Source organism: Eptatretus burgeri, chromosome 15, assembly GCF_056783735.1.
Source record: "Eptatretus burgeri isolate ZD-2024b chromosome 15, Ebu_testis_v1, whole genome shotgun sequence".
Classification (NCBI taxonomy): Eukaryota; Metazoa; Chordata; class Myxini; order Myxiniformes; family Myxinidae; genus Eptatretus; species Eptatretus burgeri.
In genome coordinates this window covers 9,783,341-9,806,671 of record NC_140975.1, presented here as the reverse complement: position 1 = coordinate 9,806,671, position 23,331 = coordinate 9,783,341, and the positions used below count along the sequence as shown (strand labels likewise).

Here is a 23,331-nt window from a genome sequence, read left to right as displayed (position 1 = left end):
AGGATGAGAATACCGTTGGGTGAAAATGCTCTTTTTCATTTCTAGCAGGCCCGTTTACAAGTGAAAAACCTGACTGGACCGAGTGAGTACATACGCAACTGCGTGTCGGTAGACACGGTAAACCAGTCGATCCTGGATCTCAATTGAAAGAATATACCGAGTGTGCTCAGGAAACGGGCCGAGCACTTTCACACCGAGATCGTCCACAAATATGTACAACAGCACACCCGACCGTTCGTCACACGATTACCAGTCCTCGTCCATCATTCTGTGCATCATCACGCAAGCAACCAACAGTCTAACACGCTGCCATCAACTCTAACCAGAGACTGAAAAGCCAGATTTTGAAAACAATCACTTGCAAAAAGTAACAAGTAAAACCAACCAAAATTACGAATTAATTAAATCAGTTTTGTCACCCTTCAGAAAATCAAGGTGGAAAATGGGACAAAACAAGTAAACACAAAAACCGTGAGCGTGGTTCAACGTGTAATTGGTGTCAAAAACCTTCAACGCCTCGAGACGAGCTTGCTCCTCATCGAGAGCCGCCCGCTTCTCGCGCTCGTCTACACGGGTCAGAGACACACCTGTGCTGGAAAGCGCGGACACGGCCGTGGACAGACTCGTGCTACGGCTGGGGAGCAAGATGGATGAGGACGCTAAGTCCGACGTCTCGGAATGGATCGCGAAACCGACGACGGGGAAGGTTATGCAGACAAAGCCAGTACGGCCGGTTACCTGCTGGCACTCATTGGTGCATCTTTGGTCTTCTTCCCTTCCAGAGAAGCTAAATGCTGCTCCAGTGCATCCAGAAGGCTGCTTGGAGCCTGGATAAAACAGTACAGGATAGACGACGGTGCGGGATGAGCATTTGCTCGGCAAATTCTACACCAGCGGACGCACGCTGACAACGAACCTGAGTGAGGTCTGGTATGTCTCCCTTGTCGATTCCAACGCACTATGGAGAGACACGGACACACTAAACAGGTGTGCGATCTTGTCGGCCGTGAAACACAAAGCAAGGACCACAAATGCACACTCACCTCAGCCACTTTGAGAAAATCCGAGACGCGATTCATCCTTGTGAGGAACTTCTTGTAAAGGTCCAGCGCCTCCTTGCACTGCTTCTTGTTCATCTCAAAGTATTTCTCTTTGCGAAGGAAATGGTGTGGCCGTCAGTCGGTAAAACAGGCAGCGCGAACAGTTTGATAAAACTTCCTATTTCATACGACGCTCAGTTAGGACCAAAAAAAACAATGGAGCCTCGGGCCGGAGCCGGAAAGCTTGTGTGGCAGCAAACGGGAATTATTAGACAGGCGTTAAGATTCGTGACACGAGATCAGACGTACGCAAAAGACGTGGCACCGCATGTCTGGAAGGGAACCAGGTCACACGTGTAAGAAGCGTGACACTCTCTCTCGGGCACACGTGTAGGACTCACCGAGCAGGTTAATTATACCGTCGTTGTAACAAGCAAAAAGGCGGATGAGGTCTTTGAAGAGCAGCATGAAAGCCGAGTTGATGACGCCATTCGTGAGATCGTTTGGGGTGACCTGGGCGGGAAGAGTGTAAAAGCGGATTACATAACAACATCATGGCCTTCATTAAACATGACCATGGAAAATGCATTGTGTTAAAGGTCCAGCGTTCAAAAACATATCGATGAAAGGTTTTCAAAAAGTGAAAAAAAAAGACCTCAAAATCCAAAAGGGTGTCCAGCTGGCTTTGAACCACCACCAGCGTTTTCAACAACTTCTCGGTGTTCATCATTCGCAAAACTCCTTCAGCCCTGCGAACAACGGGCGAACGCCGAGGCCTTACAATCGCAGATGCACATGGCTCTTCCATTTCACTCAAGGCTCACGGGGGATCGATCCACTCACGTGGTTGGTAAAGGGAGCTGTGCGGCAGTTAACAAATCGCTTGTAATATTTGCGACATGAACACGTGCTCGAATGCACCAAATTATAAATCGGGGGAGGGGACGGTGTTCGGGTTCGGGTTCAAACACCCAAGAGGAGAGGCAAATCCTCAAGACAGCCGGCTCTACGTCCCCATTCAAAGCTATGTGCGTTTCGACATTACCTCGCCAAAGGTGTGCGCAAGGTCAAGATCGAGTGTTCAAATAGGACCGAACGGGCTATGCTGACGGCCACAAGATGACGAATCCCGACACTGTGGAAATCGGACAAACACTTATCGGAGAAGAAACGCAAAGGAGGGAGGACAACCAAATGAGTCTAAAAATTCATGACGCAACACCATTGGGGATCAATCAATACAATTTCAACCGACTTGAATCTGCTGGATATAATGCAAGGAGAAGACCCTTTTGCAGAAGGCTTAGAGACAGCATCAGACCTTGGAGAAAAAGCAAACGCTTATGGGAAAGCAGTTTTTCCAGAATGCGGCACGATAGCTCTGCCCTGACTCGAACCAAAGAACAGGCCAATGAATCGCCGGAAATGCGAAAACAAGAAAATATGGGCACACGACCGGACGCAGGAAGCCAGCTTGGAGGACAACAAACAAAAAGTTGAGGACACTGCTAAAATGTATGCGTGCGTTGGAGAGGGGTGGGGGTGGGGAGGTGGGTGGGGGGGGGGGAAACGGGCTGCATTTGGTTCCTCGTTCCCCATTGCAGCATCAGTTCCACATCAGGTGGGCTCACTGGGTGGAACTTCCTGTTGATTTTGTTAAAAACGAGCCCTTGTAAGAAAGGGAATCTCATGCTGATGCCGCAGCAGCCAAAAGGAGTGCCATGCACTTCCTTATCCTGACTTGCATAAAGAATCATCATGTAACCCATATGGACACAGATATCTAACCTTCACAACCAATGCTGATGAGAGGTTTTCAGTAAATTGTCCTTAAGCCATCTTTACAAAGGAAGGGCGTCTTTCAAAGCTCTCGTTTCATGATAATTCTCACGGTTAAGGCACACGGACCAGGAAGATGGTTTCACTCCACGCCGTTTCAAGACTTTACAATGAGGAAGTTGCAAACAGAACAACCTGGGATGAACAGGAGTTTCTCTGTTTCTAAACATTGTATGTGCATGTGCTTGGGTGGAAGAAGTACGAGTTCCCTCAACAAGGAACTTCCAAACAGGTGAAGGCTAAACAGGCCCATCGAGCCTGCATGACGGCGTTTGTCCATGCTCTCTCCCTTTCTAACGGCTGAGAGTCGAGCAACGAAGCAGAACGTACCATTTTAAAAGTCTCCCGTACAACTCGGCCAGGATCAGGTTCGAACCACCTACCTCCCAGACTCGATGCAAACGCACTAACCACGACACCACCGAGGGTGGTTCGATGCTCTTTATGCACCTTTTACATACATATGCCAATTTGAAAGGCAAAAGGAACAAGAAGATAAAAATAAATAAATAAAAATCAACCACCTACAGTCTGGCACATGTGACCTATGCACATTCTCATAAACAGAGCTCAGGGTATCCTTCCTAATGCGTGGACCCACCACAAAACCCATGTGCAACCGCAGTGCTTGTTGGTCCACTGGAAGGGGGACCAACACCATAATTCTGTAAGAGAAGGCGTGGTGGGGGAGGGGGGGATATGGGGAGAATGTAAAGGAAGTATACAACTCACCCCCGCTTTATTCGTGTAAAGTCGAATGCCATGACACGGTAAGAGTAGGCCTTCTCGTTGAGGTATTTGCTGTAGCGCCGGATAAACGTAGACATGTCATAACCTGGAAAGAATGCAACCGACCCTTGAGGTCAAAGAGGAAACGCAGTCTCAGCACATGACAAGGAGTCTGACCACTGGTCATCCAAAAACTAAATAAAACAGAACAGGATTTTCATCATCGGATCAAAACACCATACACACGACATGTAGGACGTATGTGCCATGAATTCAAATTCACTTCAAACTCAGAGCGCAGTTAATCAATACTCCGACGGTAAATGTTTACGTGGCCGTGGTATCGGCACAAAGAGCCACTGCCGAGGAAGAGGCCTCGGTACATTTTTACAGCTACACCAGTACAGATGGGACGACCACATTCGTTGCGCTCTTCCACCCCTTTGCCACACAAAGTGGGTGCTCCAAAATGCAGCAACCCCTGCTTGCAACTCGAGCTTGCTGTTGTATTGCACTCGAGTCAGAAATGATGCTTTCGATCACTTATCTTGCGACAAGGATAACAAGTTAAAACATTAACGAGGTTTTATTAAAAATATGTGAACAGCCGTTGGTCGTTTTCTTCCCTTCCCAATTGCCTCAAATCGGATTGGGCCTTTCAGCATTCCCAACCGAACACGTAAGCTCACGATGCCGGTGCGATCTCGGGTTCAAATCCCACACACATTGTGACGATTTATCCATGGACTACTCGTGCCTTGAACTTTGTGTAAAAGTATCCCAACGTCCTTGTCCTGCACGAAAGGTACATGGTATGTACAACCTCCTCCATGACCCGCCGGTCATGTTGAGGAGAATAAACCCAGAGGGGAAACACTTTGCACAGCCAATAGGTGGCGAGAAGGCAAAGGTGTAGGGACACGTCTCGGAAATAATGACAAATCAAAACTTCACACCAACGCATGCAACTGCGCCTCACACATTCCACGACGGCGGTGAAACGCCGTGCCTGAACACAACCACTAGCAATCTCGACGGGGGCATTCCTTCCCGGAGAATAGAGCGAGGGAGGGACAGGAGAGCGGCGGTGGTCGCGTGGCAAACGACCTTCCTCACCTTGCACTCCGCTCTTGTCCACATAGTTGGTGAGATTGAAGAGGGTGTTCCTGGAAGCCAAGTACTGAAAGAAACGCTGGACCCCAAAGGGTGAGCCAGCCGACGTCGAAGACAGATAGAGAGAGACAGAGACAGAGAGACAGAGAACCATGTTAGAAGTGTCGATATCTCAGTGTGATTAAATTAACGTTCGTCATCACAAATTCAACACATCGATAAGTTAGGCTGCACCGACTGACTGCACTCTGTTGGAGCTGAGAGACAAAAGTTGATCCAACATTCCAAGTAACTTCAACATCGGAGCCAATGAGGCTCATCAAGCCTGTGCAATGGTTGCTTGTCTGTGCTCTCAACTTTTTCAATGCTGACAGTCAAGCTTTTAAAATTTGCTCTGTAAAAGCAGCTACAGCATAGGTTGTCCATCTGTAGGGTGTCACGGTACTCAAGCACCTTAAACTGACACAGGACAGGAGGTAAAGGTGTGTTCCAAGCATCCACAAATCATCCAGAAGTGCAAAAAACCCACAGCTCACGATACGAGCACCACATGACCGATCCGCATTTATAAAAGGCTCGAATCTTCGCTGGAGCACGACGTTGAATTCCAGAATTGGGGAATTCGTGGTGCAGAAAAACATCGGCTTCTCAAGCCGAGAACAGAGGAGGTCCGTCCTCACCTCGTTCCCGTAGCACATGATGTGGTGGGACGTGATGAGTGCCTTGAAAACCACCACCCAACTGTTGTTCACGGCACGCTCGAATAGCGTGTCAGCAAGTTGTGGGATGCTCACATTCACCTCATTCGTGCACGCCGTCAAGTCTGCAAAGGACACGGGACACATGCAGCTTAGAATACAGGATCGGCCGAGACCAGCACAAACCCTTTCCTTTCAAACAAGGACACAATTCCATGCGTCACAAAGCCAACACCGACATGACAGGACTTAACGAGGAATGTGAAACGAAATAAAGAAATAAAAACATTAAAGGATATCTTGGGCAAGACTTCAGTGTTTCAACTCAACGACTCAAAGGTGAAGAATCTCTATAAATTGCTTTTAAAAATAATCCGCATATCTGGATCCAGATTCAGATTTGCACCAAATTTCAATCTATTCGTTCTTGTCACACACCCAACCTGTCCACCAACTTTCGTCTGAATCCGTCCATAACTTGAGATATCGTGCTACATGTCGTTTTTGGCCCGATAGTTCAATCGTGAAGAATCATTGAAAAAGTTCTCATATCCAGATCCTGACCAAAAACGTGCATTTCTCTCCTTGGACAGTCACCTCCATTACACGCACGCACGCACGCACGCACACCTGTGGAACTCTGGCCAAAACCTTTGAAGAGTTGCATCGAGTTTGAGTGCAAGTTGAAGTACCAAAAAAAAAAATACAATAAAATAAATTAAAAAAGATCACGGCTGCAGAATGACGGGAATAGTTGATGAACGAGACCAGCGCAGTTTATTGTTTATCGAGTTTTACAGCGTTTCTTCAACAATCTGCCGAAAGCTGGAGTGGTCGACCGATGGATCGATTGTGTTATGCCAACCGCCATAGGAAACAAGGAGAAGCTGAAGTTTCGGGCATTAACCCTTCGTGTTCCCCCCAATCTACTTTTTTTTTGAACAATCCTCTTGAGGAAGTTCAGTCATTCAAACTCCTGGGTCAGCCATGACCAAATCAGCCATGATCTTTCCTGGGCAAGCAGTTCAAAGACGCCTCCAAAGCCAGCTGCTGACTGGGAATCCTCCGTCTTGAGACGTCCATCCTTGGCGCACATCGACTCTTATCCACTGACAAAGCCTGAATGCACAGCTTGATAGAGCACAGCTCTCCCCTCTGGGCTGGCTCCCATGCCTCACATCTTGTTCAACTCGACGCTGTGGAAACCAAGGCCTTCAAGATTATTGGAATCTCCCATGATAAAGCCGAGTCAACGGGCCAATCACTTCCCCATCACAATCAGGTCGGTGGTGGTTTTGTCTCAGAGTCTGCTTTCTGGTCTTGCACTCTCTGCTCTTTCCGTGGTTTGTCCCAACGCATGGTTCGTTCCATGGTTTGTCCCTACCATATGAATGTGAGACTATTGTAAGGTCAGGACAGATCAGATCAGATCTGTGGCTTGCTTCACGGACCATGTAAACCTGTACGAACCTGTTGCATTAGTTGGGTTGTCAGTGAATAAACAGTCTCCCCCACCAGGTTTCCTGGTGAAGAGGGTGAATGGATATGAACGTCCAGCAAGATTGAAATCAAAACCTGGCAAAGGGCAGAGGAGCTCCTTCTTAACCAAAGGCCAACCACATTTAATGGCCAACAGTGTCTGCGAACGTCCTCCTGTATTTTGGTTACCTTTTTCGAGGAGGTTGGTGGCAGAATTTTGCACTTGAGCCACTGTAAAATACTCCATTCCGCAAAACACAAAAAAACACGATAAAACTGAAAATCCAATCCGTGGGAGTACCTCCTGTGCAGCTGCCCTGCACGGATGACGGGATTGGGGCAAAGCCTTCGGGACCCCATTATTTGATGATGGGAGGAAAAATACGGGGTAACCTTCCTGGGTCGGGTTGTGGTGATGTGTGTCGGGCTGGTGCTGAGGTGTCGTCCACCAGTTCTCCTCGGGTTAACCTGAGGTGGTGCCTTCCGGTGGGTGCCTGGAATTTCCTCACTCTCAGAGAGGATGATCACCTGTCTCTGAAAACATCTGAGCCCCATCGTTTAAATATTGGTATCGCAGCACTGAGGCTCGGAGTCTGCATAGTTGATTACACCTACAACAGGTCTGGTCGCTCCGATGGTTACCATACCCAAGGAGTTGCTGTAGCTGTGTCCAAGAAGCTGACTCTCATGATAATGGAAGTAACACCGGTCAACAAGCGTATTCCGAGACTGAGGATTTGTCACTCTGGGTGTCATTTCCCTCGTCTGATTTTTCTCCGACTGAGATGAGTGATCTCACTGTGAATGAGATTTTATGTTACGCTCGTCTCTGTGGTTTATCAGTGCCCAAGGCGAGATACTCGTCTTGTCTTGAGGATTTCAACGCATTGATAAGGATGGTTATGAGACATTTGCTGGTCCTCATGGGTCTGGAACTGTGAACCACAATAGCACTAAATTAATTGAATTTACAAGTCGTGGATTTAAGGTGGCTGGTTCATCACTTCAGCACCCACAGCCTCATCGCTGGACTTGGTATTCCAATGCTGGTAACGTGACAAAGGAGATTAACCACATGCTCATTGATGGTCGCTGGAGGATGCTACAGAACTGCAGCGTCTACCGGAGTGCTCAGTTCCTCAATATGGACCACAGGCTTGTTGAAGCAACTCTGAAATTGCAGCTCAAATCCAGGAGAATGGTACCATCCCAGGCGAGGCTGGAAATTGGCAAGCTTAAGAATGTGAGGGTAGCTGAGGGGTTTGTGAACGGGCTGAATGGAGATTTGGGAGATCCGTGTGTTTCTGGAAATCCTGAAGTGTTGTGGAGTGCCTTCAAGACGACCATCCTCGTTTCCCGTGGATGTCTTTGAACTCACCGTCAGGCAAAGAAAACATTTGTCTCCCAAGGGACACTGGATGTCCTTGGGACACTGTGACCAGGTTGAATGGTCACATGGTGAGGCTGTTAAGGGAGCTGAAGCATAAAACTGCACATTATCCTCCTTGATCAGTCTTGGGGTATGTGCGAGGAATCTGTGAAGGGGTAGAGCATCACCCGTGGTCAAGTCATTCTTGTCCTGCATCGAGGAATTCATGCATTTCGTTCCTCCAAGACTGTCACTTGGTGTACCAGTTGAAGGGAGCTAAAGCTCCTGAGATCTGTGGTATCCATGCTGAACTTCAAAGCAAGTAAAAATGCTGTACTTGTGTCATGATATGGAATTCCTTTTTTCCCTAAAAAAAAAAAATATAATGTCGAGGCTCTATAAGAGCCAACAAAGAGAACGTACAAGAGGAGCAGGAGACAAGAGAGGTGGGAGAGGGAAACACAAAACAGTGGAGAACAGAGACATTAGATCTGTGGGAGGGAGAGGGATGGGGTGGGGAACACAGAGTAAACAAGATGGACACTACAGGGACTTTCAGGAAGGAAAGCAGGTAATTTGAAGGAGGTGGGTTTAGGGTGGATTAACAGGGGTAGAAAAGACCAAGGTTTTGGATGGGGGAAGATAAGAGATGGTGGTGAACAGCTGTTTTGAAGGAGGACTTTGCACGACAAAGGATGCCCAGTCGGTGACTGGCTTTAGAGGCCAGCTTTGAAATGTGGCTTTCCTGGAAAGATCATGGCAGATAGTGAGACCCACAAACTTGAATGAAAGGACTTCTTTAATAGGATTGTTGAGAAAGTAGATTTGGGGGGGGGGGTGGGGGGAGCGAGGTGAGGGGAGGGAAGCAAGGTGGGGGGGGAGGTCCAGACGGTCTTTTCTGAGATATCACGAGTGTGAGATTTGTCAGGATTGAAAGACATGTTCCAAGTGTTGGACCAGCTTCTGATTTTATCCAGATCTGCAGAGTGAGGAAGCTGCTGCTTGCCGATCTGAGGAATGACAGACAGTACATCAGAGGGTGGAGTCATTAGCAAAGAGTTCTGTGCTGAAACACAGGCATCATCCCAACTGACTGGAAAAGGGGCCTTGTTGTCCCTCTCTGGAAAGGGAAGGGTGATCGCCAGGACTGCAACAACCACCGAGGGGCGACGTTGTTCTCAGTGCGGGGCAAAGTCTTTGCCTGGAATAATTCATATCCTTATGGGGGACCTCCAGGTGCTGCATGAGGAGTTGGAGTTTCTGGGATAACGGGTTTCCTTGGTTAAAACTCAGATCCCGGATTTCAATATCTTGGATGCTGCAGTCTTGTCTGTACCCGTTTGTGGTGAGGATGTTGAGGTCACGGAGAGACTCACCTTGGCAGTGATATTTATGTCTTTGCTGGCTGTGAGCCAGAGGTCAACAGACATCTGGGTCAGGCCTCAGGAGTCAGGGATTCACTGGATCATGGTGTGTGGTACTGTCGGTACCTGTGCTGGAGGATGAAAGTCTGAGTCTTCAGGTCCTTGGTGCTTCCAGTCTTGCTCTACAGATGTGACACTTGGACTCTGACCACGGATCTGAGACGGAGACTTAATTCCTTTGGTACCAGGTCTCTTCGGAGAATCCTTGGCTATTGCTGGTCCGACTTTGTGTCCAACGAGCGGTTGCTGAGGGAGACTCAAATGAGATTTGTTACCTGCGCAGTCCAGCGTTAGCTACGGCTGTATGGACATGTGGCTCGTTTTCCTGATGCTGATCCTGCTCACCAGATTCTCTCGGCGAGGGAGTCTTGTGAGTGGTGAAAGCCAGTGGGCCGACCATGTGCCTCCTGGTTGCAGCAAGTTGATCGGCATGTCAAGGAGAAGTGGATGGGCCAGGCATCTGCCTGTGGAATGGCCAGACGGAGGCCCCTGAAGTACAGGCGAACAGTGGACGCAGCGACACGCTGCTCCAGCCCTTGCTCCCATACCTGACCCTGACCTGGAGGAGGAATGTGTTCTACTGAATGAAGTTCCAGTTATTCATTCTCCATAAACACTGGAGTGGCACATACAACATTGTTTTTGGTAGTAGGACCAGTTTTATCTCAAAAAAAATGTCACAAAATTTTATCTCACACGGTCGGTGCGTGTGTGCATTCCAGTGTTGTGGACATTTGTGTTGTACTGCACTGTATATTGGATAATGTAATTGTAATCGTGGACAATTTGACCTTCAAGAAGAGGCACATTAAGTGATCAGATGTTTGTGTTGAATTTGATCAGATTGTTGCTTTGACCTTTCAGTATTGTGTGCAAAACTGCATTCGGCGTTGACTTTCGGTTTGGATCCTCACCTGTGCAACGGTTTGGTGATGTCACAGTTACAAGCTATAAGATTCCGGTTCTAATCGACTCCATCCATGCCATCCAGCTCGCTATCCCGCAAGTGTTATAAGGGGTTGCAACCCCTCCCCACCCCCTCCCAACCTGTAGCTTTATGGTTTGGTGGCATTGACATGGCCTTGAATCATTTTGAGGATTCGATGGATTCCATTTTGAAGCGTTGGTCTGATACCAGGAAAACGGAATTTGATGATCAACGTGGATTCCGAAACAATCGGGTGTGACATAAAATATATTTATTCTGGTCAAAACATGACTGCTGTTCCAGTGGTTGGCCTTGCATGGTGGTGCTGTTGTTGTTATTACATTCTCAATTCTTTGTTTCGTCCTTTCCATGATTGAAATTTGATCCGACTATGTTGCTTTATGGTGTTGAAATTGCAAGCGGTGCGCCTGCACTTTGTCGGACTGAAACGCCTTCGTTTCCTTATTTCTTCCATCCCCCCCCCCCCCCCCACTCCCATAATAGTTCCATCATTGCAACAATTTTATAAGTCGGACACTGGAAGAACATCCGATTCCTGACAGTCTCTTAAACGTCAAATCGACTGTTGAGCAGTCTGGTTTTTTGAGATAAAACTGGTCCTACTACCAAAAACAATGTTGTATGTGCCACTCTAGTGTTTATGTAGAATGAATAACTGGAACTTCACTCAGTAGAACACATTCCTCCTCCAGGTCAGGGTCAGGTATAGGAGCAAGGCCTGGAGCAGTGTCGCTGCGTCCACTGTCTGCCAGTACTCCAGGGGCCTCCGTCTGACCATTCCCCAGGCAGATGCCTGACCCATCCACATCTCCTTGAGATGCCGATCAACCTGCTGCAACCAGGAGGCACGTGGTCAGCCCACTGGATTCCACCACTCACGAGACTCCCTCGCTGAGAGAATCTGGTGAGCAGGATCAGCATCAGGAAAACGAGCCACATGTCCATACAGCCGCAGCTAATGCTCATGGACTGTGCAGGTAACAACTCTCCATTGGATCTATTTTTTCGTCTCACCTCACCGTCATTCAGCTCTTCAACGAGTCTCAACCTTCAATAATAGACGTTTAGGAAGGAGGGGGCACCAACCAAATCTTTTAATATCAAACCCTAACATGATGACCTGGAGGTACACACACTCACCTCTGAGCTGTCTGACCTGTGTTTGAATGTCAGCCCAGATATAAACCCTCATCCAAATGCATCATCACTGCTCACTTGCATTCACGCGTTCCTCGTGTTTTCCCCACCTGTAGAACCAACTTCCACATTCTCTTCAATCTTATTCATCCTTCGAAGTCTTCAAGATAGCTGTTCACCACCATCTCAAATCATCCCCCATCCCAAAACATGATCTTTTCTACCCCTGTTAAATCCCCCACACGCAGCTGACGTTCCTCCCTCCAAATTTCCAGTTTCTTTCCTTCCTGAGAGCTTGCTTCTGTATTCATCTTGTCCAGCCCCTACAACCTCCCCTACCCCCACGTGAGTGAAGAGCTGTAAAACTCAACAAACGTATAACTATTGAATCAGGACTATCAATCAACGGTGTGCTTGAGGCAGCCGACCACTGAGCGCCTCTGATGACATCACAGAAGGGATGGTTTTGAATTGAGTTTTGAGGAAGAAACAGCAGTTTAGGAAGAGGACCTTTCCAGGGTGAAGAGCATGTGAAGTTTCTCACAGCCTCTCCACAAAACTCCTGACCGTTTCTTTATATACCACCATTGGAAGGAGGAACCGACCCCGTGATCCTGGGGACGAAAACACCGAATTCATAGAGATCGGCTGGAAGCCCGCCCCGCAGCACATTTGAATGAAGTGGGGAAACTGTTGCCTGTTCATCTTATGGAATCTTGGCAAAGATACCTTGCTTGGCTCGACCAGGCCTGAACCACACCATTATTTATTTTATCCCCCACCTCAACATCTTTAACCATATTCTCCTTCTGTACGTCCGAGTACCTCTCGAATGAGTCTGTCGATGAGGATGGGGTAAGTTAGACTACACCGAGATCTTTACAGTTTACAAGCGTGATTTATCTTCTTAACAGGATGGCTGCTGCTTCTTCATAATATCATGTACAATATATAATAAGGTTCGTGTGTGTGTGTGTGTGTGTGTGTGTGTGTGTGTGTATGTGTATTGACACACCTGCGCTCCTAAACCACTTGAAGAAATAAGTTGAAAAGTGCCGGTTATACTCTGAGTGTGCATGGAAACGTTCTACCAGGTTTGGATTGTCACCTCCAACTTCGGTTTTTAGTTTTATGTTAAAGTGAGGAATTATCATGTGGGCAAATTATCATACCTGATAATGCACTCCTGCACCGCGAGACAGGACAACTTGAAAACTGTATGTTATCGCAAAACAAAACCAAAAAACAAACAAACAATCAAACTCCCGCAAGTTGTACAAATCATGCCAAAATACGTCATGTCTCTATATTGTCAGAGAATGAAAACTAGTCATCGTGGATGCGAGGGGGATGTGTTGAAACATACATGTCCGTTTGTTTGTTTGTTGGACGAAATGAATTGAAATCGAGTGGTTGTACTCGGGATGTGCACAGAAGCGTTCGAAGTTGGGATGGCCTACTCCAACTCAAAGTCTCCCCTCCTGTAGGGAACTCCTGTCGGGAACAGGTGTTGCCAGTTTCTGCAAAATTTGTGATTTGATGTGCCAAAACAACTGTTTCATTGAATAAAAATTACTTTTGACAACTTCGATTCTGGTGGCTGTGCGATTGATCGCTCATCTGTGTGCAAATTACCAGAAGGCATGCAGAAGCTGTGTGCAAGCAAACTGAGAATTACAACATCCCCCGAAATGTCATTTGGTACGCTCCAGTTTAAATTTAACCTCCACGCTCAAGCCACATCATGGAGAGCAAACTCCAGCACCACCAGGTTTGAGTCGGGTGGGGCCCAGCGCGGTGTGTGACACAATGCAACACAACACACACAAACTTAACCAAAACATAATTCCTGAGAAGACAAAAAGAATTCTTCTAATTTTTAGAGTGAAATATTTATTTTTGCAAATGAACACTCCAGGGACGCATCCACGAACTGAGAAATTAATTCACAGCGAAACGTTCAGCATCGGGGGTGGGATGGGTTGGAAGCATATTTTGGGCTTTCATGACAACGAGGCAATAAGAGGAGTTGTACCTTCAACATCACTGGAATCTCCTGTGCTGAAGCTGATTCTATGGGCCTATCACTTTCCCATCGCAGACAGGTCTGTCTCGGTCTTCTACCGCCTCCTTTCTGGTCTTGCACAGTCTGCTCTTTCCGTGCTTTGTCCCCTCCGCCCGGTTTCTGCAGGGCGCACGCGATCCACCATCAACCCCTTCTGGTGAAACTACCTAAATCCAGGATTATTGCTCTCCTCCACTCATTCGTTCCTCTCCTTCTCTTTCCCTCCCTGTGGAAACAACTTCCACATTCTCTTCAATCTCATTCTTCCCTCCAGGTTTTTAAGATAGCTGTTCATCACTTTCTCAGATCATCCCCAATCCAAAAGCATGATGTTTTCCACCCCCATCAACACCCCACCCCCTCATAAACCCCAAACCCACCTCTTTCAGATTTCGAGTTTTCCAAATTTCCATCAGTTTCTCCTTCCTGAGAGTTTGCTGGTCTCAATCTTGTCTACTCCATGCATCCTCACCTACATTCCTCATTTGTCCAAGTCTGCCTCTATTTTGTCCAACTCTACTGTTGGTATTTCCCCTCACTCACTACTGTTCCTTTTGTTCTGTTGCATTCTGATCCATTGAGTGCATATGCACCAATATATTCATAGAAAACACTTTTGTTGATAGAAAACGATTTGGCTGCCAAACCACATGGCTGATGCTCTTCCACGAACCTTGACCGTGATACCAAAAATACTCCGTTTTTTGAAACAATGAAATGAGGGGGGGGGGGTTGATTGCCACCTTTCAGGGCAGACACACTGAGTCTTCGCAATGACATTAGCCTGAGGCAGTCTTTGAGACATGAGCAATGGACTTCTGAACAAAGAGCCTTGCTGCGTGGACCATAAGAGAGAAAAAAAACAAATAAACAAATGGGAAAGCATCTCAAAATGGAAAGCTCACTCACATCAACTTTGTACTCAAAATAAAAAAAAAAACTTAAAGACCATATATATCTATACATATATACAGGGGGCTGCAAAAGTAGGTATACAGTAAGGATACCAGTATTATAATAGTGGTGCTAGGATTCATTTAATACATGTAATTAATACATGATTAAGAGGTTTATTATTGATATGTTATTATTGATATGCTTGGATAATCAATCAAATACATTTTGTGCGTACGTTTTGTTTTTCATTACTGTATACCTACTTTTGCAGCCCCCTGTATATATATATATATATATATATATATATATATATATATATATATATATATATATATATATATATATATATATATATATATATATATATATATATATATATATATATATATATATTTTGTTATGGCTGTGGAAATTCACAGAACACCATAAAAGCCCATAGTTCAGTTAGATCGATAAGTCTGTGTTCAGTTAGATTTCCCCACCGTTGTTTAATGGGATTATTCGTATCACAGGGCTGTGATCCTTTGAGGTAGGTTTTGCTTTTTCTATCATTATTTTGAACCAACCACATCTCCACCACCATTACAACAACCAACATCGCTCCCCTTAACCACAACACCAACCACGCCACAACCACCTTCGCCGCTACGCCAGCTATCCATTCCCTTCTTCTCCACGGACACATTACAACCATCTCTCCGCATTCAATCAATAAACACGAGCAAAAGGAAGGAACTTGAGGGCGCGCGGATTTTTCCCACCTAATATTCCCACCTGTTTTCTCAGCACTTGGTGTGGGAGAGGGCGAGGCAGATCGTTCGCCATTGGTCGGTTCGTGGAATGAGGCGCTGGGAACGGAGGAATGCCCCTTTTCGGGAAGCTTCTCTCAGGAACTGGAAGGGGGGCGGAGCAGAAAACGGAGAGGAGCAAGGGGTTGGACCCCAGGGTATATAAGGGCGTGCAGGACGCCAGGTCTGGCAGTTTGTGTCTTTGTTCGTCGAGCCCTTTTGTCGTCAGACCTCGTGTGGTTTTCAGCTCGTGTGGTTTTCAGCTCGCGTGATTTTCTTCGTGGTGGCTGCTCGTCGAGCTCGCAGCTCGTGTGTTCTCGTCGACTGACAGCTCGCAGCTCGCGGGGTTTTTCTTCTTCGTGGTGGCAGCGGCAGCCCGTGTGTTTTTGTCGTCGAACCTTTTCTGGTCGGGTGATTGCTGCTGCTTCGTGGTGGTTCGAGCTCCGGGTGCCAAGTCATGAGGGTTGTGTGCAGTGGTCCAGGGTCGCGGCGCGCACGAGAGGAGAGTGCCGGAGAGAGCTCGCCGACCGTCGCACCACGAGGGTGCAGGTAACCAGCGCCGGTCTCGTGGGGCCCATTCGGTCAGCCAAGTCCCACGCCATAAAGGCCCACTGGCCCAGTCTGACCCCCCTGTCTGTGGGGGTGGTCTTTTCTTTTCTTTAGAGTGCATGTTGTGGCGCCGTGTCCAGAATTAAAACTGTTAAGTGACTGTACATTAATAATAACCATATTCAGCCGTAGTGCTTTCCCTTGCCTTTGTTTGCTGCATGATTGACTGTATATGTGTACATGTATAATAAATGTGCTGGTCTAAATGTAACCCGTTCGTTGCGTCCTCCTTTCACCCCATTGAAATGCCATCTTGCATCGCAGAATAAATAGCTGGGTTTTAAACACCCATTAAATAGACTCGGATCCGGCGAGGTCGGGAGATAATACCCGCTCGGATATTACTGCAGAACGGCACGGACTGCTTAAGCGGTTCGTGTCCCAAGCCGACCTACGCCAAGGTACGGTCTCCCGGTTAGCTATCTGCGCAGGTACTGAGGTATATCGAGATTCGGCGATTGACCCTATCCTGCGCGGGTAGAAAATTGGCTCAGCCGTGATAGGGTTGAAGACCCACCCGTGACAGAGTTCCGGAAGGTCACGACTGAATTGTCCGTCCGGTGGGCGACGCGGTTGCGATTTGAGAAACGCGGCCGATCGCACGCCGGCGGGCGCGAATTCGTAACAAAAAAAAAAATATATATATATATATATATATATATATATATATATATATATATATATATATATATATGTATATGTATATAGTGATGTTCACGGGACTTGAACAGTCCCGCCAATGTAGAATGAGCCGAAACGATGGAGGCGGTTTATTTATTTATAACCCAAAGATGGCAGTTTCAATCGCTCTACCGCAAACGGGACGAGGAAGGTGGCACGAGTCGCTTTTCACTGAGTTGATAACGTTTATTTCTCTAACCAGAAATAACAAGACTTGGCAAGAAGAGGGATCCGGGGCGATTCGACGGGATGGTGGTGTGGGTTCGGGCGTGGGGAAAACACAGACAATTCCAATGAATATACAAATCTCAAACCCTCTAAGGCGCCAGGTGCGCACACACGCGCACGCACGCGCACGCACGCACGCACACGTAGCTGGTCCTGGTGGACAGGCTGGCCCGTGGTGTAAACGCAACAATCCCTGGATTGGCGTCAAACGAGCTGGCGTTGCGCTCGTCAGGGGCAGGAGACACCGTAGTGCGGTCGACCTCCTGGTCCTGGCCCAAGTCCGCTCACAGCCGCCAGGGAACCAGTTCTGGTGCCAAGTTGCGAGCAGGAGAGGGAGGCAGGTCCGCCCGCCGTTCGACCCCGTACTCCGAGCCAGCAGAACCCCAGAGCCAACCGAGGTGAGGCACGAGGCTCAGCAAGGCTACAAGACACGATGAAACCAGGGCCGAATCAGCGCAACAACACAGCACGCTCCCAGCACAACAGCCTCCACCAGAACAGTTTTTCTGTCCCGATCTTCTTCTTCTTCCTTTTCGACCCCGAACAGAACCTTTTTATCCTCCCGTCCTCGTCACTTCCAATCGAGCCGTTTTATTGGCCCTGCGCCGTCGCCTTCCGCCAATCGTGATCACGGGGCGGAGCCATCCGCAGCACTGTCCTGTGACGTCACGGCAAGCCTCCAGAGAATACTAAAAGGGGTTTACGCAGACACACTTACCCTATCCCGTGTCCCTATCTAATTATGTGACAATTATCATTTCCCCCTTGAAGAAATGGACATTTACTAGACAACTTATCACCACTGAATTGCTACTTATGATCATCCGCTGATCGTCCGTGTGGACGTGCATGGAGATCTCGACTGGATTTGATGCACGGTTTTGGTGTGGGATGGCTGGTAATAGAGCCGGCTAATTGCCTGGTTCGACTTGCACATGGGACTCCGGCGCTGTTTAGCGTCACCCCTCCCGTTACTCTCACGGGGCTGGGCCGTTATCTTCCCAAGGCCGCCCTCCCCGCTGCTTCATGCCAGCGACGGCGCCTTCATCTCTGGTGGACTCAGCGTGTTTACCTGTTTCTGTCCATGGAGGACGAGCAAGCTTGTCGGCCGGGGGCGCGGGAGGTTCGTCTCGGCGTGTCACCGCGACCTCGCTGGATGGCGTGTAAGCATGGGCCGCCTGGGGACGCTTCTGCTGCATGGTGATACTGTGCTCCCTGACGTGCTTCTTTATATCTTTAAAACGGCCATGGTTATTGTGGCCTGCAGACATCATTGGGTTCGTCGTGCAACTCAGTACTCGAGCACCTGTCCACTGCGTTTGGGTTTCAACTCACTTGCGCCAACACGATATATGTTGTGATGGGGATAGAGGGCTGAATTATAGGCCAGGTTATAACGACGGCATTATTGTGACAGGTTGTGCAGATGAAGCACGTTTTATTTTGTGCCGTCTCATCTGGGTTTGATTCACAGCCCGACCATCACCCCAGGGTTGGATCGAGCGACGTGGTACTTGGGAGATTTTACATGGTTGATGTCGTTTTGTTCCTCTTTAGTTTTTATGTCGTAGTATTCTTTGCCAATTATGCTTCTCATTATAATTGTCATTTTATAATCATACTTTTAGGAGAGAGGAGTGTGGTGTATTGGCGGGGAGCGTTGTGGGGCGTGGAGGAGAGGTATTGGTAGTCAGGTGTCTGCAGGGCATATAGCTGTTCGCATCCGCTGGAGGCTCGAAGTAGTGTACATCCGGACACGCAATAAACAGAGTTACGGAAACCCTCACGACTCTACGTGCCTCACTGCTCTCCGGACGTTACACAAGTGAGCACAATATACGCCCAAACAAGAAGGTATATAGAGAATTGTGCTACGACATGGAAAACAGCATCCTGGTTGCCATGGCAACCACTTCAGATGATGAATGTATGTCGTGACACACCTTCTACACAGTCTGTACCTATGTACCAAATATGAAACGTGAAAGTTGAAAACTTTGGGAGTTAGAGCGCGGACAGGAACGGACGGACGAAGACAGACAGACGGACGACCGGTATCACATAATACGCCCCGATATATATATATATATATATATATATATATATATATATATATATATATATATATATATATATATATATATATATATATATATATATATATATATATATATATATATATATATATAAATATATATAAAAACATTAGAAAGGAAGAAATAACTTGCACCAAAAACTTTAATATTTTCACGCTGACACCAACGCTCACGCCAAGGGTATCACTAAAGCTCTCTGTTCTTCGAACAGGCGAGCTAAAATCACCTCCCGGCAACATTATTAAAAACACCTCACTGCCACATTATTAAAATAAATATATATATATATATATATATATATATATATATATATATATATATATATATATATATATATATATATATATATATATATATATATATATATATATATCAGGTGTATAAAAACATCTCACTGATACATGATTAAAAACACCTCTGCCATAGTATTAAAAACACCTCACTGCTGTGGTATTAAAAATACCTCACTGCCGTGGTATTAAAAACACCTCACTCCCACATGATTAAAAACACCTCACTGCCACATTATTAACAAGAAGGTATATCGCGGGTTGAAAGACATAATGTTGTAACTGCATTTTTAGCGAAACCGAATAAAATGGCTCTCATGTCTAACAAAATACCATGTCGCAGGTTGAGAGACATAATGTTGTAACTGAAAATTTCCCATTTCCTGCAAATCGCTAATGAAAGATAAATTGTGTTTTGTTAGACATGAGAGCCATTCCATTCAACCTCGCCAAAAATGCAGTTACAACATTATGTCTCTCAACTCGCGATATACAGAATTGTGCTACGATATGGTAAACAGCATCCTGGTTGCCATGTCAACCACTTTTTTTTTTTTTTTTGTATACCTTGGTCGAGGCTCGTATGAGAGCTAACACACAACTCACAGCAAGGAGGCATGAGACAAGAGGGGTGGGAGTGGAAGGGACAAAACATTGGGGAACAGACACAGGTGAACTGTGGAAGGGAGAGGGATGGGGATGGGACGGGGAACATGGTGAGGAGAAGATGGACATTACAGGGACTTTCAGGAAGGAAAGCAGGAGAATTGAAGGAAGTGGGCTTGGGTGGATTATCGGGGGCAGAAAAGATCGAGGATTTGGATGGGGGAAGATAAGAGGTGGTGGTGAACAGCTGTTTTGAAAGCCTGGAGGGAAGAATGGGAAAGAATAGAGTGAGGAGGTTTATTCCAATGGTGGGAAAAAAGAGGAATGAAAGAGTGAAGATGAGCAGTGATTCGTGATTTTGGTAGTTTTACCAGAAGGGGGTTGTTGGCGGACCTTGAGCGCCCTGTGGAAATGTGGTTGGGACAAATCGCAGAGAGAGCAGGGGGGGCAAGGCTGGAGAGGAGTCGGTAGAAGACAGAAAGACCACCGACCAACCTGCGGTGATTGAGTGAGAGGCCCAAAGACTCAGCTTCATTGCGGGAGATGCCAATGATCTTAAAAGCCCTGGTTTCGACAGCGTGAAGTCGAGAAAGGTGGGAGGCAGGAGCACCAGCCCAGAGGGGAGAGCAGTACTCCATCAGGCTACGGACAAAAGCTTTGTAAGTAGTCAGGAGCTCAAGAGGGCCGAGGAAGGACTTTGCACGACGGAGGATTCCCAGTCGGCGACTGGCTTTTGAGGCGAGGTTGGAAATGTGACTTTCCCAGGAAAGGTCATGGCAGATAGTGAGACCCAGAAGCTTGAAAGAAAAGACTTCTTCCAGAGGATTGTTGAGAAAGTGGATGGGGGGTTTTGTAAACGGTCCTTTCGAAGAGACATAGTGAGAGTGTGAGATTTGTGTGGATTGAAAGACATGTTCCACGTGTTGGACCAGTTTGTGATTTTATCCAGATCTGCAGTGAGCGAAGAAGCTGCTGCTTGCCGGTCTGAGGGATGACAGATGGTACGGCAGAGGGTGGAGTCATCGGCAAAGAGAAATAGAGGATTTTCCAGAGAGTCCGAGAGATCATTGATGAAAACCAGAAAAAGAACAGGGCCCAGAACGCTACCTTGAGGAACTCCAGCCTGCACAGGAAGAGGGGATGAAAGAACTCCATTTAGGGCCACACGTTGACTGCGACAGGAGAGGAAGTCTGCGAGCCATGAATGGAGATGGCCTTGAATACCATGGGAAGAGAGTTTGGTGAGTAGGGCAGGGTGCCAGACTGTGTCAAAAGCACGTGATATGTCCAGGGATACGGCTCGGATTTCCTGTCTGGCATTGAGGACCTCCATCCATTGATGGGAGAGCAGTAGCAGCATATCCAGGGTAGAGTGACCTGGTCTGAAACCAAATTGATGATTGGAAATCAAGCCATTGGAGAAGAGGAAGGATTTCATGTCTGAAGCAATGATGGATTCCATAACCTTGCTGATGATTGGGAGAAGGCTGATTGGTCTGTAGTTACAGGGATCTGTTTTTGCACCTTTTTATGCAGGGCAGTGATGTTAGCAGATTTCCAAGCAGATGGCAGATGACCTTGGGAAAATGAGAGGGTGAATAGAACAGAGAGAGGGTGAGCAAGAGCAGAAGAGCAGGCTTTGAGGACACGTGGGCTGATGCCGTGTGGACCGGTTGCAGAATCTGACTCGAGGTTTGAAAGCAAGCTCTCCACCTTGTCAGGAGAAAAGGATACAGAGTCCAGGGACAGTTGGGTGCGACTGGGTAAAGTGGGTAGAGATAGTGATGGGTTTGGGACACAAGATTTAGCTGCAAACACCGAGTTTAGACATTCAGCTTTATCACGTGTGGAATCAGCAGTGCGGCCATTTGAGGTAAGGGAGGGGATGGAGGGGGAACATACACCAGAAACAGATTTGATTAAACGCCACCAGGATTTTGAGGAGGGAGAGAGGTTTGAGAGTTCAGACTTGAGATGAGAAAGATGTTGTTTTCTGGCTCTCCTGAGGGTAGATACACACTTGTTCCGAGCTTTGTGGAAAGAACTGAGATTGCCCTCAGTTGGGTTTGCTTTCCATGAGGCAAAGGCAAGTTGTTTCAGGACAACTGCCTCACCACAAGCTTCAGTAAACCAAGGGCGGGAGGAAGGGTAAGACAACTGAACACGAGAGGGGATAAATCTGTGCATGAGGGAGAGAAAGTTTCTTTGAAAGAATTCCCAGGATGAGTTGATGTTTGAGAAAGTAGTGATAGGAGACCAGTCTGTAAGTTTGATGGCTGCTCGGAGACCCTGCCAGTCGGCTTGAGTGAAATGCCAGACTCGACGGCGGTGAGGTGGTTCTCTGATGACAGCCAGAGAGATGTCCACTTTAACAAGGACGTGGTCAGAAGAACCAATTGGAGCGAAGGAAGAGCAGCAGATATTGTCAGGGAAATTTGTCAAAATCAGATCCAGAAGAGATGGAGTACCATTGGTTGAGATCCGGGTCGGGAAGTTGACCGATTGAGTCAGTCCCAATGAGTCACAGAAAGCTTTTGCTGATGTCCCATGGCAGGTGAGAGAGGTACCCACACCTAGCCAACTGGCGTGATGACAATTGAAGTCGCCACATAAGAGGAAGAGAGAGTTTGGATGAGAAGATAGAAGATGGTCCATGTTTTCGGAAACCTCACTGCCACAACCTCCCAGCAACATTATTAAGAAACACCTCACCCCCACATTCTTAAAAACACCTCACTGCCACATTATTAAAAAAATATACCATCAGAGATGAGGAATCCCCCGCCAATGAAAAATAATTGAAATCAGATAGGCGTTTTTCCATTAATTACAAAAAACTTTTTTTTCAAGATGGCCGCCCCAGTCAGCCATCTTGGATTCGGCCACGCCCAAAATCAATAGGGTTCTTCCTTTTCAGGTGGTACATGTGTGACCCAAATTTCAAATCGATATGGCGAACAGTTTATGAGTTATCGCACTCACAGCTATAAATGTTGACGCCCAGCCAGCCAGCCAGACGGACGGACAACTCGGGTGACAACAATATCCCCCTTCCACCACGCGGTGGGGGATAAAAACACTTCACTGATACATGATTAAAAACACCTCCCAGCAACATTATTAAGAAACACCTCATCCCCACATTATTAACAAGAAGGTATATACAGAATTGTGCTACAACATGGAAAACGGCAACCACTTTAGATGACGGACGTATGTCGTGACACACTGTCTCCACAGTCTGTACCTTTGTACCAAATATGAAACGTGAAAGTTGAAAACTTTGGGAGTTAG

The 23,331-nt window shown here is 47.1% G+C and overlaps 1 protein-coding gene across 7 annotated transcripts in view; it reads right to left on the bottom strand.

The window, feature by feature from the left end:
• Positions 1-23,331, bottom strand: part of LOC147011467 (phosphatidylinositol-binding clathrin assembly protein-like) — a 94,809-nt gene that overhangs the window by 52,802 nt on the left and 18,676 nt on the right. For 6 of the 7 annotated variants that reach the window (XM_085857559.1, XM_085857565.1, XM_085857564.1 and 3 more), the window contains exons 2-10: positions 5,402-5,544; positions 4,725-4,800; positions 3,612-3,735; positions 1,696-1,789; positions 1,442-1,553; positions 1,044-1,150; positions 917-958; positions 739-827; positions 508-634 (exon numbers count right to left, since the gene is read on the bottom strand). In XM_085857559.1, coding sequence (XP_085713685.1) covers positions 508-634; positions 739-827; positions 917-958; positions 1,044-1,150; positions 1,442-1,553; positions 1,696-1,789; positions 3,612-3,735; positions 4,725-4,800; positions 5,402-5,544 — 914 coding nt within the window. The remainder of the gene's footprint in view (positions 1-507; positions 635-738; positions 828-916; positions 959-1,043; positions 1,151-1,441; positions 1,554-1,695; positions 1,790-3,611; positions 3,736-4,724; positions 4,801-5,401; positions 5,545-23,331) is intronic. The other variant, XM_085857558.1, reaches the window with a different exon arrangement.